This window comes from Malus domestica, chromosome 13, assembly GCF_042453785.1.
Source record: "Malus domestica chromosome 13, GDT2T_hap1".
In the NCBI taxonomy this organism is placed as follows: Eukaryota; Viridiplantae; Streptophyta; class Magnoliopsida; order Rosales; family Rosaceae; genus Malus; species Malus domestica.
In genome coordinates, this window is record NC_091673.1 from 43,630,389 (window position 1) to 43,647,694 (window position 17,306).

At 40.3% G+C, this 17,306-nt stretch overlaps 1 protein-coding gene across 1 annotated transcript; it reads left to right on the top strand.

Annotated features, from left to right (window-relative positions):
- The first annotated feature begins 8,142 nt into the window (after positions 1 to 8,142).
- LOC139191004 (uncharacterized) lies at positions 8,143 to 8,625 on the top strand. The gene is made up of 2 exons (XM_070811502.1): positions 8,143 to 8,428; positions 8,492 to 8,625. Exons 1-2 carry the CDS (start codon positions 8,143 to 8,145, stop codon positions 8,623 to 8,625), a joined length of 420 nt encoding a protein of 139 aa, XP_070667603.1.
- The last annotated feature ends 8,681 nt before the right edge of the window (positions 8,626 to 17,306 follow it).

The window sequence follows — 17,306 nt, forward strand, 5'->3', positions numbered from 1 at the left end:
GGGGTGTGAGCAGGCCATCTTTTACCTAAGCAGGAATCTTAACTCACCAGAGAATTATTCATCAGTCGAAAAACTTTTCCTGGCTTTGTTTTTTGCGGCATCGAAACTCATGCATTATATGCTCTCTTCTGTCACTCAGGTCATCACCCAGACCGATGTCATTCGGTATATGCTCACTCGACCAATAGTAAAAGGCCGAATTGGAAAATGGACAATGGCACTATCCAAATTTAGCTTGCAATATGTCCCTCAGAAAGCCATCAAAGGGTAGGCACTAGCCGATTTCTTAGCTCAACATCTTTCCCTATACTATGTTGAAGGCAATGACGTCGATATGGCATGATAGAAACACGTGATAATTACTGGACAATGTATTTTGACGGCTCTAGTACCTCGACCTCGGCCAGGGTAGGGGACTATTATCGATGGTATTTCTCCCTCAAACTAGATTTTGATTGTACAAACAATCAAGCCGAATATGAAGCCTTCATCATCGACCTTCATATCCTTCACGACTTAAAAGTGGCCCACGTCCTAGTACTTGGCGATTCAGAACTTGTGATTAACCAACTCAATGGGACTTTTCGTTGCATGAGTTGCATTCTGGTGCCCTATCACGTGGTTGCTAGTTATTTGGCCGAATCATTCGAGGGCATCACATTTAAGCACATCTCACGAGCTCGAAACACTGTCGTCGATGAACTGGGCCAAATAGCCTTTGGAGCATAACTCCTAGGGGCAAACTAGGTCGAGTTATACCAGTAGTAGACGACCACACCCGACCTTGGTTAATCAACAAGTTCTTCAACACGACCATGTGATCCATACACGAGTTATGTCTCTACCTTCATTGTTGGAACGAGAAGATCCAGTAGATGTCTGCGCGGTTAAGACATTACCAAACGATTGGAGAAGATGAAACATGCAGTACCTTGATGATCCTAGTGGTAAGTCCGACCACAAGACTAGGGTACATGCCACAAATTACGTGAAGTATCAAAATGAACTATACCAAAAAAGTGAAGATGGTTTCTTGTTACTATGCCTCGGCCCGAAAGAAGCTGCCCAGGCTATCACAAAGGTACACAAAAGAACATGTATGGCTCATCAATCCGGACGCAAAACACGTTGGTTGCTCCGACGACACGGTTATTTTTGGCTGAGTATATTAAAAGATTGTATTGAGTACGCAAAAGGGTGTGTACAATGTCATATCCATGGACCTGTACAAAGGGTCCCGGCCGAATTGCTTCACTCGGTCACCAAACCATGGTCATTCAGAGGATAGGCCATGGATGTAATCGGCAAGATCATATTGTCTTTCGCATTGGCAAAGCTGATAGACGCATATTTATGCGACTTAGTTAACTAGTTTTCTTGCATTTACGTTATTAGTTCTTAGTTATTTTAGTACTTTAAGCCATTTTCGTGTGTTTGTAGGTCCAAAGGGCTAAGGTAGCAAGAAAGTGCATTTTGGAGCAGTTTTGAGCTTGTAATGGATTACATATGATATGAGCAAGATGGATGGACGAATTTGAAGACAAAAGAGGCTAGGAACATGCTAAAAATCTGGTGAAACAAATACAAGTTGCAAGAAGGGATAAATTTCTAGAAGGATTGGCCAAAACTTCACTCAAAACCATGCATACCCCATAAAATTCATCAATGCCGTGGCCTTCCCTTTGTTTTACTTCCACCAGATTTTTTTTAGTGATGATGCAATGCCTATCTCACTATGACATCTAAGTGGATGATGTAATGCTTAACTCACCATGACATTTGAGTGGATGATGCAATGCTTAACTCACCATGACATGTGAGTGGATGACTCAAAACCTACCCTCACCAACAATTCTCCACCTTGCCATGCCTTACCTACTTCATTCCACCAGATTTTTGCATTAAACATGTCCATCCTCTTCCTATAAATACCATGGCAGCAACCTCATTCAAATCATCCAGAAATTAACCATTCTCCAAGCCTTTCCTTGCCTCTCCTACATATCTAAACCCCTTCCCATCCATTCCTCCAAATAACCAACCCTTCAACATCATTCCAACCTTGTTGTGGCGGCAAGGAGAAGGAGAAAAGTCCTTGGACGCGCTTGCTATCCAACATGGATCGTTGGAACGTTTAGGTGCTTTCTTCCCTTTGTTTTTCAATGGTTAAATTTGTTTATCTTTGTTTTGTAATAATGAGGAACTAAACCCCCCTTGGCTAGGGGGGATTCAAAACCATGTTTATGCTTGCTATATGATTTGATTACTTCCAATTGCGTTTCTTGAATTGTGAATTCAATTTACTTATCCGTTCGTATAAAAACTAATTTGTGTATGTTGGTTGAGAGTACACACTTAATTTTCATGCATGAATTTGATGCTAGAATATAAGGGAGTTTCACCTAATCGTTATGAACTTATATTCACAAGTAGTGAAGGTTGCTAGTCACAATCACGTTAAGTAAATTCTTGGCATAAGTTTCATGCAAATCATAGTAACGAGTGCCTCGTCAATGCTTATGTTTTTCATAGAACTTAATGATTCTTGCTTGTATCTCTATTATGCAATTCATGTAGGGAACTTGTAGGGAATGTTTTGGGTTGTCGTATGCAATCATCCAATCTAATAACTTGTTGAAAAACTGAGAGTTAATTAGTGCAATTCACGGTAATTTGGGGCGTTGAGTATTCATAACTTATCGAAGAGCAATTGGAAATCATTTTGTATGCAAGCAAGACATGTGTGGAGAAGAACCCCTTAGCTAGCCTTCCATTATCCATTCAACCCAAATTTGTTTAAAATCTATTTAAGTTTTTAGTTTATTCGTTTTTACTTTCAACTTCACCAAACTCAAATCCCCCTTTTACTTTCTTGTTTTAAAGTCTTTTGTTTACATTTTTAACTTTGTTTCTTTTTGTTTTTGAGTCAGTTTAGAGGTTTTAGCAAGCCCTCCTAATCCCCGGTTTAGAACGATCCCTACTTACATACTTTGCTACAATTGTCAAAAAGAGGGTTTAATTTGTGTGCTTATATTATTCGCATCAAATTTTGGCGCCGTTGCCGGGGATTAGCAACTTTGCTAAATCCCCATTGTTTCTTTTTTTTTTTTTATTTCTTTTATGTGTGTTTTAATTTTATTTGATTTTATTTATTTCAGGTACTAGTTTATGACTCGTAGTTCTCAACCAGTTCGTGCACATATATCGGAGTTTGACGACAATTTTGAACGAACTTTGAGAAGAAAAAGGAAAGTACCAGAACCTAGTCCACCTAGTTCTAGTTCTGAATCCGAATTTGAAGAAAAGGAGGAGGCAGAAAAAGACATGGAGGTAGACAATCGAACAATCAAAGAACTTTCAGCTTCGGGATTGGACAATGCCGCACCTCTATGCATCCAATACCCCGCAGCAGCCCGAGGAAAGACAGAAGAATTTGAATTGAAGTCAAGCTTGTTACACCACATTCCGAAGTACCATGGGTTGTCCATGGAAGATCCTAACAAACACTTGAAAGAATTCGAGGTGGTGTGTTCGAGCATGAACCCCGTCAATGTCGATGGGAGTATTTTGAAGATGAAAGCCTTCCCTTTCTCTCTCTTGGAAAAGGCGAAGGATTGGTTGTACGAATTGGCGCCCGGAACCGTCACATCATGGGAAAGCATGAAACGGGCCTTCTTGGAAAAGTTTTTCCCAACTTCTCGAGTCATCCTCCTACGGAAAAGGATAAGTGGAATTCAACAAGAGGAAGGTGAATCTTTTCCTACTTATTATGAACGTTTTAAATCTCTTGTTGCTTCTTGTCCACAGCATCAGATGAAGGAGGAACTTCTTTTGCAATACTTCTATGAGGGGCTACTACCTATCGAACGTCAAATGCTAGATGCCTCGGCGGGAGGAGCCTTGGTGGACAAGACCCCCACAGCAGCAAAGACTTTAATTTCCAACCGTGCGTTGAATGCTCAACAATACGAAGGCGTTGGACAAAGGAGTAACCCACGACCACATCAAGTCAATGAGGTAAGTGCCATAACCGAACTTCAAAATCAAATGGCTAACCTTACTACTTTGCTTTCTCAGGTAGTGGAAGGTCCAAAAGTGCAAAACGTGGCAGCTTGTGGCGTGTGTTCCATGCAAGGCCACCTTACGGACAAGTGCCCACAGTTGATAGAAAATGGAGGGTGGGAGACCCTCAATGCCGTGGGATTTGGCAACCAATACCAACCAAGGAATGACCCCTTTTCCAATACTTACAATCCCGGTTGGCGTGATCATCCGAATTTCAAATGGCGAGAACCCCAACAAGGCCAACAACAAAGCGGATTGAGGCAACAACCCCCGGGTTTCTATCAAAAGCCGTTTGCACCAACTCAACCCCAAGCACAACCTGCCCAAAAATCAGGTTCGTCTATTGATAATGATCAAATTTTTAATTTACTAACTTCTATGGCGCAGGGAATGCAAAATAGGGACAAAAAGGTGGACGAGTTGGAGAAACAAGTAGGGCAAATTGCCGAGTTCATGGGGCAGTTTCGAGAGCAAGGCAAGTTGCCTAGCTCAACCATTGCAAATCCAAAAGGAGGCTTTGAATCTGCCAAGGCAATCATGTTAAGAAGCGGGAAACAAGTTGGAACAGCCCCAAACAAGGTGGAGGAAGTGATACTTGAAGAGGAGGAACAAGGGTTGGCCACGGTAAGGAAAAAGGTTCCTTTGCCGCAAGTCTCCATGGCTCCTAAGCCATCCAATCTGCCAAATAAAGGTACAACCGTGTCCAATTCCATTCCTACTAATGATTTTCCTTTGAATGTCCCCTTTCCTAGTAGGTTCAAGCAAACAAAGAAAGAAGAAGCTGAAAAGGACATTCTAGAGACGTTCCGGAAAGTGCAAGTCAATATACCTCTCCTTGACGCAATTAAGCAAGTACCTAGGTACGCCAAGTTTTTGAAGGAACTATGTACGACAAGAAAGAGAATTTCAAACAAAGAGGTTGTCCAGGTAAGTGAGAATGTTTCCGCTGTTTTGCAAAGAAAATTACCTCCTAAATGCAAAGATCCGGGAAGTTTTACAATTCCATGTGTTATAGGCAATACTAAATTTGAACATGCTATGTTAGATCTAGGAGCCTCAATTAACGTCATGCCATACTCAATTTATGCATCAATGAACTTAGGAGAACTTAAAAACGATGGTGTTATAATTCAATTAGCCGATCGTTCTAATGCATATCCGAAAGGAGTTTTGGAGGATGTATTGGTGCAGGTGGATAACTTGATATTTCCAGCGGATTTCTACGTTTTAGAGATGGAGGACTCACCAAATGTCACCCCATTGCCAATTCTACTTGGGAGGCCATTCATGAAAACAGCACGCACCAAGATCGATGTGTTCAAAGGGACGTTGACAATGGAATTTGATGGGGAGATTATTAACTTTAACATTTCTGAAGCTATGAAATTTCCTAAAGATGATCATTCTTGTTTTTCTATTGATATATTGGATGAATTGGCGCAGGATTATCTTGATATGTTGGAAGACGATCCACTCGAAACGACAATTGCACAAGGATTTGGCACAAAACCCAACATGGCCGTACCAAATGATGAACATGCCGAGCTTGTGGCTGCCTTGGAATCATTGCCAAAACATCATGGTAAGCCGTCTAACCCAATTCCAATTCCCGTTTCCACTAATACGTTGTTACCTTCTGTGATTCAGGCCCCCGTTCTTGAGCTTAAACCGTTGCCGGATCATTTAAAGTATGCATTCTTGGGAGAGGAAGAGACGTTGCCCATCATTGTCTCTTCATCACTCACGGCATTAGAGGAAGAAAAGTTGATTCGGGTGTTGAAAGAGCACAAAACAGCCATCGGATGGACATTGGCCGATATTAAGGGAATTAGCCCTACAACGTGCCTGCATCGCATCTTTCTAGAGGAGGGGGCTAAACCAACTCGAGAGGCTCAACGCCGACTCAACCCTCCAATGATGGAAGTCGTGAAAAAGGAGATTATAAAGCTTCTCGATTGTGGGGTGATTTATCCAATTTCGGATAGCCGTTGGGTCTCACCGGTTCAAGTTGTCCCAAAGAAGTCTGGAGTCACTGTGGTGAAGAATGCCGAGGACGAGCTTGTGCCAACCCGTATTCAAACAGGTTGGAGAGTATGCATTGACTATAGGAAGCTCAACAACACCACAAGGAAGGACCACTTTCCACTACCATTCATCGATCAAATGCTAGAAAGGTTAGCCGGTCATTCTTTTTATTGTTTTCTTGACGGTTATTCGGGATATAATCAAATTGTCATAGCTCCGGAAGACCAAGAAAAGACCACCTTCACGTGCCCATTTGGTACTTTTGCTTACCGCCGCATGCCATTCGGTTTATGCAATGCACCGGCCACGTTCCAACGATGCATGGTAAGTATTTTTTCAGATTTTATTGAGAAGATTATTGAGGTATTCATGGATGATTTTAGTGTCTTTGGCGATTCGTTTGATGGTTGCTTGGAAAATCTCACATTAATCTTAAAACGATGCATGGAAACTAACCTCGTTTTAAATTGGGAAAAGTGTCACTTTATGGTAAAACAAGGCATAGTTTTAGGGCATATTATCTCTGAAAACGGCATTGAGGTGGATAAATCCAAAATAGATCTAGTACGTCACTTACCCTCTCCGACTTCGGTTAGAGAGGTTCGTTCGTTTCTTGGTCATGCAGGATTTTATCGTAGGTTTATCAAACATTTTTCGAAGATAGCACAACCTCTTTGCCGTCTCCTACAAAAAGAAGTGGCGTTTGAATTCACCAAGGAGTGCACGGCATCATTCAATCAACTCAAGGAGTTGTTAACCACGGCACCCATCATTGTTCCACCAGATTGGAGCCTACCTTTTGAGCTTATGTGCGATGCATCCGACTACGCTTTAGGGGCTGTTTTGGGACAAAGGAAGGACAAAAAGCCACACGTCATCTACTATGCCTCACGGACGTTGAATGATGCACAATTGAACTATTCCACTACAGAAAAAGAACTTCTTGCCGTTGTTTTTGCTTTAGATAAGTTTAGATCATATCTAATTGGTACTAAAATAATTGTTTTCACTGACCATGCAGCATTGAAGTACTTGCTCACCAAAAAGGAGGCCAAGCCACGGCTAATTCGGTGGATGTTGCTACTTCAAGAGTTCGACATAGAGATTCGTGACAAGAAGGGAAGTGAAAACGTAGTGGCTGACCACTTGAGCCGAATGGTGCATAATGAGGAGGCTTTGCCGATTTTGGAGACATTCCCCGATGAACAATTGATGTCCATAAAGGTTAGTGAGCCTTGGTATGCTGATTTGGTGAACTTTTTGGTGACAAAAAGAATTCCAAGCACTTACACTAGGCACCAACGTGATAAACTTAGGCATGATGCACGGTTTTATGTGTGGGATGATCCATATTTGTGGAAATTTTTCCCGGATCAAATTGTTCGTCGTTGTGTGCTTGATTCTGAATTTCGTTCAATTTTAAGTTTTTGTCACACATATGCATGTGGAGGGCACTTTGGCACACAAAGAACTGCCCTTAAGGTATTACAATGTGGATTTTATTGGCCTAGTATTTTTAAGGATGCTAGAACTTTTTGCTTAACATGTGATAAATGCCAACGAATGGGTAACATTGGTGCTAGGGACCAAATGCCGCAGGTTTCTATCCTAAATGTTGAAATTTTCGATGTTTGGGGTATTGATTTCATGGGTCCCTTTCCTTCTTCGTATGGTTTTATATATATTTTGCTTGCGGTTGATTATGTGTCAAAGTGGGTGGAAGCAAAGGCCACCCGGACTAATGATTCTAAAGTGGTTGCAGATTTTATTAGAACTAACATTTTTGCAAGGTTTGGCATGCCACGAGTGATCATTAGTGATGGAGGGTCACACTTTTGCAACCGGACCATTGAGGCGTTATTGAGGAAATACAATGTCAATCATAAGGTTTCTACGCCTTATCATCCTCAAACTAATGGCCAAGCCGAGGTTTCCAACCGTGAGATCAAGCAAATCCTAGAGAAGACCGTTGGGCCAACAAGGAAGGATTGGAGTTTACGGTTAGATGATGCACTTTGGGCGTATCGTACGGCGTACAAGACACCCATTGGAATGTCCCCCTTTCGGCTTGTCTACGGCAAATCGTGCCATCTCCCCGTTGAGTTGGAGCACAAAGCTCATTGGGCCGTCAAGAAGTTTAACATGAACCTTGATGAAGCGGGAAGTCACCGGAAGTTCCAATTGAATGAGCTTGATGAGATACGGCACGAGGCATACGAGAACGCAAGCATTTACAAGGAAAAGACCAAGGCGTTCCATGATAAGATGATTAGAGGCAAAACGTTCGCAATTGGGCAGAAAGTGCTATTGTTCAATTCCCGTTTACGTTTGTTTCCCGGTAAGTTACGTTCCAAGTGGATTGGACCTTTTGTTATTACTAATGTTTTTGTTCATGGTGCAGTCCAAATCCAAAGCTTGAAAACGGGACACGAATTCAAGGTGAACGGGCATCGTTTGAAGCCGTACTACGAGAACTTTGAGGAGCATACCGTGGATGACATTCCCTTGCATGCCATGGACTCCATTGAGGAGTGAATGGGTTCTTCGTCCGGCTGTACGACGTTAAAGCAAGCGCTACTTGGGAGGCAACCCATGCATGCAACAAAGGAAGACCTAGAGAGCACTCCAAATTCCAGATTTGCGTTCCTAAACCCTTCTCTTTGTTGTTGTTTTCGTTTATGCCATGTTAAAATTGCTTAGTTGCTGTTTTGTTTGTTTGTTTGTTATTTGTGTTAGTCTATGCTTGAAACATTGAGGACAATGTTTGATTTAAGTATGGGGGGGATAACCAAAGTGTTTTGATGCAAATTTGTAGGGTTTTCTCACTCATAATTTCTAATGTTGTTTTTCACTGTTTTTAAGCCTTTTTAAGCTGTTTTGGTATGTTTTAGTGTGTTTTAAGTCAAAAGTCCGAAAATCCCATAAAAATTTGAAAAATTGTTTTAAAAAAAAAAAAAAAAAAAAAAACCCAAAAAGAGTTGTTTTTGTGTGTTTGTTTGTGTCTTAGGGTACCTTCCAACACAATGATGAGGATTCGGTTTTTAATTGCATGACTGTTAAAGAAAGTTATAAACATGGATGGAAGTTTGATATGCTCTTGATTTATGCTTGGTTATAGTTATAGTTTACGAATTCACATGTAATCACAAAGAAAAAAAATCAGTTTTTGTAACATGCTTGAAGGAAGGAACTCAAACTAACACTACAACCTTGAGAGACTTGAGCCTAATACGTTCTTTGGAGAGTTATTAATCTGTGCATTTTTTGTTTTCTAAAGTCGTTGCATGATCTCATCATTCTTTGCTTGGTTGCTACTTAGAAGGCGTTTCATCATTTAAGTTCCAAATACTAGAACTTATGCCCGTTCCATTCAAAGCATGACATTGATTTGCATAACACATATTCAAGATGAAGTTGTGTAGTGAACTAGAGCCAAAAAGCTTATCCCGTACATATTTGTTTAAGTTTATCCCCGTTGAGCCTTGTTTAGCCTGTTTTCTTTGTTAAACCACATTTCCCTTACCTAGCCTAGATTAGGACTATCCATACCCTTGTTTTTAAAGCATAATGAAGCATGACTTAAAATGAATTCCTTTTGATTGTCCTTATGCAGAAAACAAGTGTGGGGGAATGAGATTTTTGTGTTTAGTGTGCCAAAAGAAAGTAATAAGGCACGGGTTAGAAAAGAAAAAGAAAAAAAAAAGAATAGAAAAAGTGTTGAAAAGAAAAGAAAAAGAGTTTGAAATAAGTGAGGAAAGGCTCACAAGTGTTGTTTGTTGTAGAAGGGTCCAAAAAGTTGAAATCGGCCCTAAAAAGTTGAATGAATAACCCCATTGTATTTAAAGTTAGTTGCTGCATTCAAAGGGAATTCTAAGCATCAATTTCATTACTTTGCTTATTATGCTTTAAAAACGTTTGTTTCCTTACCTTTCATTGTTAGCCAATCACCCCTAACCCCGTTACAACCCTTAACTTCAATCTTGAGTGTTATGTGTTTCAATATGTGGAGTTTGGGATTGGTATGAGCATAGGGTCACTGGTTCTCGCATCTAAGTAGTAGCATTCCATTCATGAGATCATATCTCAACATGCTTATTAACTCTAGAAATTGTGTTCTTTGTTATACATATATGTGAGCATTCGTTTTTATATCTACATCAATTCTCTCACATATAACTAGTATAGGGTGTGTAGTTAGAAAATCTGAGTGAAAATAGAGTGCGTATCTTGTAAGGATTGAGGGAATTCTCTAAGGCATGTTACTACATTCAAAACATTGTTTTAATTGGTTAATTGTGAATTAGTAAGTAGTGACTATGATTAAGTATGTGCTTAAGTGTTAAATTGACTCAATTCTGTGGGAATGATAATCTTTAACATGTCATGTGCATTGGAAATCCCTAAGGCAAATGTTGGAAGGTTAGGTTATGTTTTATTTGTTTTATTTTGCTCGAGGACTAGCAATAGCTAAGTGTGGGGGAATTTGATAGACGCATATTTATGCGACTTAGTTAACTAGTTTTCTTGCATTTACGTTATTAGTTCTTAGTTATTTTAGTACTTTAAGCCATTTTCGTGTGTTTGTAGGTCCAAAGGGCTAAGGTAGCAAGAAAGTGCATTTTGGTGCATTTTGGAGCAGTTTTGAGCTTGTAATGGATTACATATGATATGAGCAAGATGGATGGACGAATTTGAAGACAAAAGAGGCTAGGAACATGCTAAAAATCTGGTGAAACAAATACAAGTTGCAAGAAGGGATAAATTTCTAGAAGGATTGGCCAAAACTTCACTCAAAACCATGCATACCCCATAAAATTCATCAATGCCGTGGCCTTCCCTTTGTTTTAATTCCACCAGATTTTTTTTAGTGATGATGCAATGCCTATCTCACTATGACATCTAAGTGGATGATGTAATGCTTAACTCACCATGACATTTGAGTGGATGATGCAATGCTTAACTCACCATGACATGTGAGTGGATGACTCAAAACCTACCCTCACCAACAATTCTCCACCTTGCCATGCCTTACCTACTTCATTCCACCAGATTTTTGCATTAAACATGTCCATCCTCTTCCTATAAATACCATGGCAGCAACCTCATTCAAATCATCCAGAAATTAACCATTCTCCAAGCCTTTCCTTGCCTCTCCTACATATCTAAACCCCTTCCCATCCATTCCTCCAAATAACCAACCCTTCAACATCATTCCAACCTTGTTGTGGCGGCAAGGAGAAGGAGAAAAGTCCTTGGACGCGCTTGCTATCCAACATGGATCGTTGGAACGTGTAGGTGCTTTCTTCCCTTTGTTTTTCAATGGTTAAATTTGTTTATCTTTGTTTTGTAATAATGAGGAACTAAACCCCCCTTGGCTAGGGGGGATTCAAAACCATGTTTATGCTTGCTATATGATTTGATTACTTCCAATTGCGTTTCTTGAATTGTGAATTCAATTTACTTATCCGTTCGTATAAAAACTAATTTGTGTATGTTGGTTGAGAGTGCACACTTAATTTTCATGCATGAATTTGATGCTAGAATATAAGGGAGTTTCACCTAATCGTTATGAACTTATATTCACAAGTAGTGAAGGTTGCTAGTCACAATCACGTTAAGTAAATTCTTGGCATAAGTTTCATGCAAATCATAGTAACGAGTGCCTCGTCAATGCTTATGTTTTTCATAGAACTTAATGATTCTTGCTTGTATCTCTATTATGCAATTCATGTAGGGAACTTGTAGGGAATGTTTTGGGTTGTCGTATGCAATCATCCAATCTAATAACTTGTTGAAAAACTGAGAGTTAATTAGTGCAATTCACGGTAATTTGGGGCGTTGAGTATTCATAACTTATTGAAGAGCAATTGGAAATCATTTTGTATGCAAGCAAGACATGTGTGGAGAAGAACCCCTTAGCTAGCCTTCCATTATCCATTCAACCCAAATTTGTTTAAAATCTATTTAAGTTTTTAGTTTATTCGTTTTTACTTTCAACTTCACCAAACTCAAATCCCCCTTTTACTTTCTTGTTTTAAAGTCTTTTGTTTACATTTTTAACTTTGTTTCTTTTTGTTTTTGAGTCAGTTTAGAGGTTTTAGCAAGCCCTCCTAATCCCCGGTTTAGAACGATCCCTACTTACATACTTTGCTACAATTGTCAAAAAGAGGGTTTAATTTGTGTGCTTATATTATTCGCATCAAAAGCATGCATGGATACTTGTAGCAACCGATTATTTCACCAAATGGGTTGAAGCAATGTCATACGCCAAGTTAACCTCGAAAAAGGTCTGCAGTTTCGTGGAAGAAAATATTATGACAAGATTCGACGTACCTGAAACGATTATAATAGACAATGACACGATTTTCACAGCCGACCATTTCAGAGAATACACGGCAAGTTTAAAAATACGGCTAAAACAGTCCACACCGTATTACCCATAGGCAAATGGACAGGCCGAAGCAAGTAATAAAGTTTTAATTAGGATCCTTGAAAAATGATTCAAGAGAAGCATGGGATGTGGCATTTAAAGTTGAACGAGCATTATGGGCGTATCGAACTTCACTCCAATCAGCAACAAGGACAACCTCGTATACGTTGACTTACGGGTACGACGCAATGCTACTAGTCGAGCTAAGTATAAACTCATTATGAGTAATCTAACAAAGCAGTTTGTTTAGTGCCGAGTATAATCAAGCCATGAGGCAAGAGCTAGAAGACTTGGAGGAAGCACAACTTAATGCCTATAATTTGTTAGTGGTGCAGAAAAAGATTGTCGAGTGAGCTTATAATCGACGGGTCAGACAAAAGACGTTCGACGAAGGTGAACTAGTTTGGAAAACCATATTGCCAATAGGAATTAAAGATCCTAGATTCAAAAAATGGTCGCCGAATTGGGAAAGACCATTCATCGTGCATAAAGTTCTCGGCAATGGGGCATACCACCTCAGAGATCAAACTGGTTTGATACATAAACTACCAATCAATGAGAAATTTAGAAAGAAATGTTATCCAGTCACTTGGGAGATGTGGGAATAGCTAATTTCATTAATTTTGCAAAAGGCGTACAAGTGAAGTTACAAAAAGAATCCAACAGCTGATTACTAAAGCCAAATCCTAAGGGGTAAAAGGAAGCAAGTCTTCAAGAGGGCCCTCAGTTCCAACCACCTTACTTCACCTATTGTGACTTCAGCCTTTCTTGTTCTTTTATCAAGCTGAAGTTGCTATATCTACTTTGCGCCAACCGCGTAATCTGTCAGTCGAGACGTAATTGCTTCAAAATCCTTTTTGAGCTCTGAAGCAACGGCCAACCTATGCCTTTAAAGTTTGACATGATCAAGGTCGACCAGTAGCGTCTTCTTTGCTTTTATGGCCTCAACCTCCGGTCGACTAGCTTCATGAGCAATCTTTGCACCCTTTATGTTGTCCTCGGCCTGAAGAGCCCTTTCAAAAGTAGTGGAGTATTGTCGAGTCCGCTCCAAGATATTAGATAAGTGGACAGCACTTTCGGTGCTCAGCAAGCCACCAGCTGCAAGATCATTTAGGCATTCTCCTATAGAGTCGAGGCCTTTGCGTTGAAGGATTTGTGAAGCCCAAAGGGATAAAAATTCCTGCAACTTGACAAAGTCGTTAGACTCAGCCGCTATCGCAGAAGGCTCGGCCGTAGTGGTAGAAGGCCCGACTACTTTAGAAGTAGTGGAGAGTAAGGCATCGAGCTCGACTTCCTATGAAGGCTGCACACAAGAAGGAAATTGTTAGAAAAGTTCTAAGTTACAAGGCATTAAAAAAAGGGATGTTTAAGACCTGCCGAGATGAGACTCAACCATGTCTGCTGGTTCGTTGCTTAAACCCAGAGAGCTTAATGGCCGAGCCCAATGCTTAAGGCAGCCTTTTAGTTTATGCGGTCGTTAGAGGTTATCTATGTTTGATGGCCATTGTGAAGGAAAAATTTTGTCCTAGCTAAGAACAAGTATGAACATTTGAATACACATGCAAGCTATTAACACTTTAAAGTAGGCATGCATTAAAAAATAATTCATAAAACCCATGACTTTCAAAGCCTAGTATATGGTGAACCAAAATAAACTCTTTAACAACATTAAAGAGAAGTAAAGATTTAGAGTTTCTTTACCCTTGAAGCTCATCCTTGTTTACACAAGGATTCACCCAAGTGGAGGGCCTTCAAGTCACCTCCAAGCTCCCTGAATCCTCCTTGTGTTTTCCTCCCTTTAGTGCTCCTTTGAAGATTTGAGGAAATAAGGATTTGTTATCCAAAACACCAAAAGCTTGATGTCTCTAAGTCTCTTCACCAAGGATGTATCTTGTGAAGATGATATGGATGACTTAGGGAAGAAGAGATTGCTAGATGTCCCTCCCCTTAGTGGCCGGCCTCTTAGAGAAAAATGAGAGAAAATGTTTCACCCAATTTCAACAAGAAAACCCTAATGAGAAAATTGCTATAAAGTTGCTTTTATAACATTTTCTTTGGTGAGTGGCAAACTTGTAATTAAGCAAACTTGCCCATTCACCCAAATGGCCGGCCTCTCCTTGTTATTGGGCTAATTTTCCCATTTTGTTTTTGTTGTCATACAACTTAAACATAATGGGCCTTTTGGACCAAAACGCTTTTGGGCCCCGAAACCCAAAACCAACATATAAGCCCAATACGAACCTTTCATAAAATTAATTAACTAATTAATTAATGTTGACCATTCTTCAATTAAACCATTTATTTGCTTATCCATTTCATATAATTTCTTCACATACATCCTTACTCGGTGTATGATCCATTAGGTTCCAATTAGCGAGGTAGTAGGCGATGTTACTCTTAACTATCGATTGTGAATTGAAACCACATTTCAATTCTCCCTTTAATGATTAGTGTTACCTAATCATTTGGGCTTCCACAAACCATGAGTGACACCTAGCAGTATGTCATGGTTACCCAAGCTAAGTAGAATTGGTTGGAGAACCTATCCAGTTACAACTACAATGCAATACGGTCCTTCTCTAATCAATACTCTTAATCACATTGTTTAAGTGATAGTTTGTTTCATGTCTACTATCCAATGTGATACTTTCCTATATGATTCCCTTGAATATGATTTGGAACAAACTTCCTAAGTCATATTCATTTGCTTTGGCCAAAGACTTTAGAATCATATCTTAGAGTATTCTCCCTCCACCATGGAAGGTTAGAGATCCCTTGTTGTGCATTCATATGCCTACATGACTAGATAGCTTGACCCCAACAATGCCGTGGACACTCCAAAGGAAGGCCGTTGACATGATCAAAGATCAAGGACCTAACCATTAGACATCTATGATGCCTCAGGTCAAAGGACTACTTTGCATATTGCAACCTTAGAGTTCATACATGACATGTATGTTCGAACTCTCTTTTGATCGTAGTTTAGTGTACTCGAGTACTCTTTCGAGCACCTATGTGTTTGTCTTAGTGTCCAACACCAAATGACTTGAGACTAGTTATACTCACGATTGAGTCAACATAACACATACTAGCCTTAGCGGATTGTCAATGCCCAATTAGCAATCCTATGGCTAGGAACGTTTTAGGAATGAACATAAGAGAAAGGTCTCGATAATCTAACTCATTAGATCACTTATCTCTTAGAACAAATACATTCCTTGGATTCCCTTATTGCTTAAACACATGATACAATAAATAGTGATTAACAATAAGATTTGCCCTCCATTAAACATATAAAAGTTTAACACAATAAGTATTCCAAAAAGCTATTACATCAAATGAGTGGCTTTGTGGCATACTTCCAACACATTGGGCCAACCAGGAAATATAAATAACGCCCTTCAGGGCATAAAATTTCGATGAAATGAACGGCTGGGCACTTGGCATTTGATATTTTTCTTGGTTTAAAAATCTAAAAAAAGGAAAATTCATGAAAATAATAAATGCCTTACAAAGGTCAAAGTGGCTTCTTGAGAAGGAATGCCGAGATCTTGGTCATGCAGATGAGCTGGTGTCTCCGTCGTCGCTTTGGGCTCAGTGAGAGGTGTCATTCCAAGTCCCATGTTTTTTTCAACTGCAGAAGTATCGTTCTGGCCAAACGCCTCGACCGTTGGTTGAGGATTAGCGGATGGAAGTTTAGCTGGTCGAGGGGGCCCCGTCAGCAGGATTCCCTCGCTCTCGTCTTCCTGAACAAAAGATTTTTTTTACTATTATTTTGAAATCCAGCTAAGAGATAAAGAAATTATTAGCAAGAATAATCGTACTTCTTCCAGAACGATCATCGATTTTCCTTTTAGATTTGGGATAGGGTTTCTATCAGCCGGGGTGGTCACCTTCTCCAAGACAGCAACTGATAGGCCGGCTTGGGGAGCAACAGCTGACCTCGGAGCTGCAGGTTTCTCGACCAACGAAGCAACAATGAGTTCGACCATGACTGAAGGGACAAGATGAACTTCAGGTGCTTGATCAGTTGGAAGGTTTTGCTGCACTCTCGTTAAGACGTGGACGACATGAATGAGGGGAGAAACACTAGGAGTAGCTCCTGTGGTTTGGCTGGAGATGACGTGAATCTCCCGTTCCTTTTTCTTTGTGAATTTCTTGACACGTTTTTTAAGCTGAGGTGCGAATCCTACCATTTCAACTTTTGGGCTAGGTCGTTTGCTCGGTGGAGTTGGCATAGTAGTTGCCGCCTTTTTCACATAAGGGGCAAGTTTTTTCTTAGCCATGGCCATCGCAACCACATAGGCCCTCTTTATAGTACGACCACATAAAAACACTAAGTTTAGGTTAGAATAAAATTTGAAATAAATAAATGAACAAGAGGAGTAAGAAGGTATATACCTTGGGCTGTTTCTTTGGATTTTGGGATGAGAAACCTTTTGGGTCGATTGCCAAAAAGCTTCTTGGAGACTTCCTCAACCAAAACACTGAAAAAGTCCTCAGTGTAAGCACCCCACCGGTCAACGAAGGTGCTAGCACATCAGGTTTTTAGAGTGTTTAGCCAAAGGCGGAACTTGGAACATCGCTTTTCGAACCCCCTTTTGGCAATTTCACATTCTCTCTCTGAAGAGCCAGAGATGCGCTCTCAGTTCAGAAGTAAGCGAGAATCAAGGAACGGTATGGGGCACCCTTGGGGATAGCCCAGCTAACGGGCCAGGAAGTTGGGATGATAAACTTCCCAACTTCCTCGTCGAGCTTCGCAACCGTAGGGTAGGTCGCGAGTGAT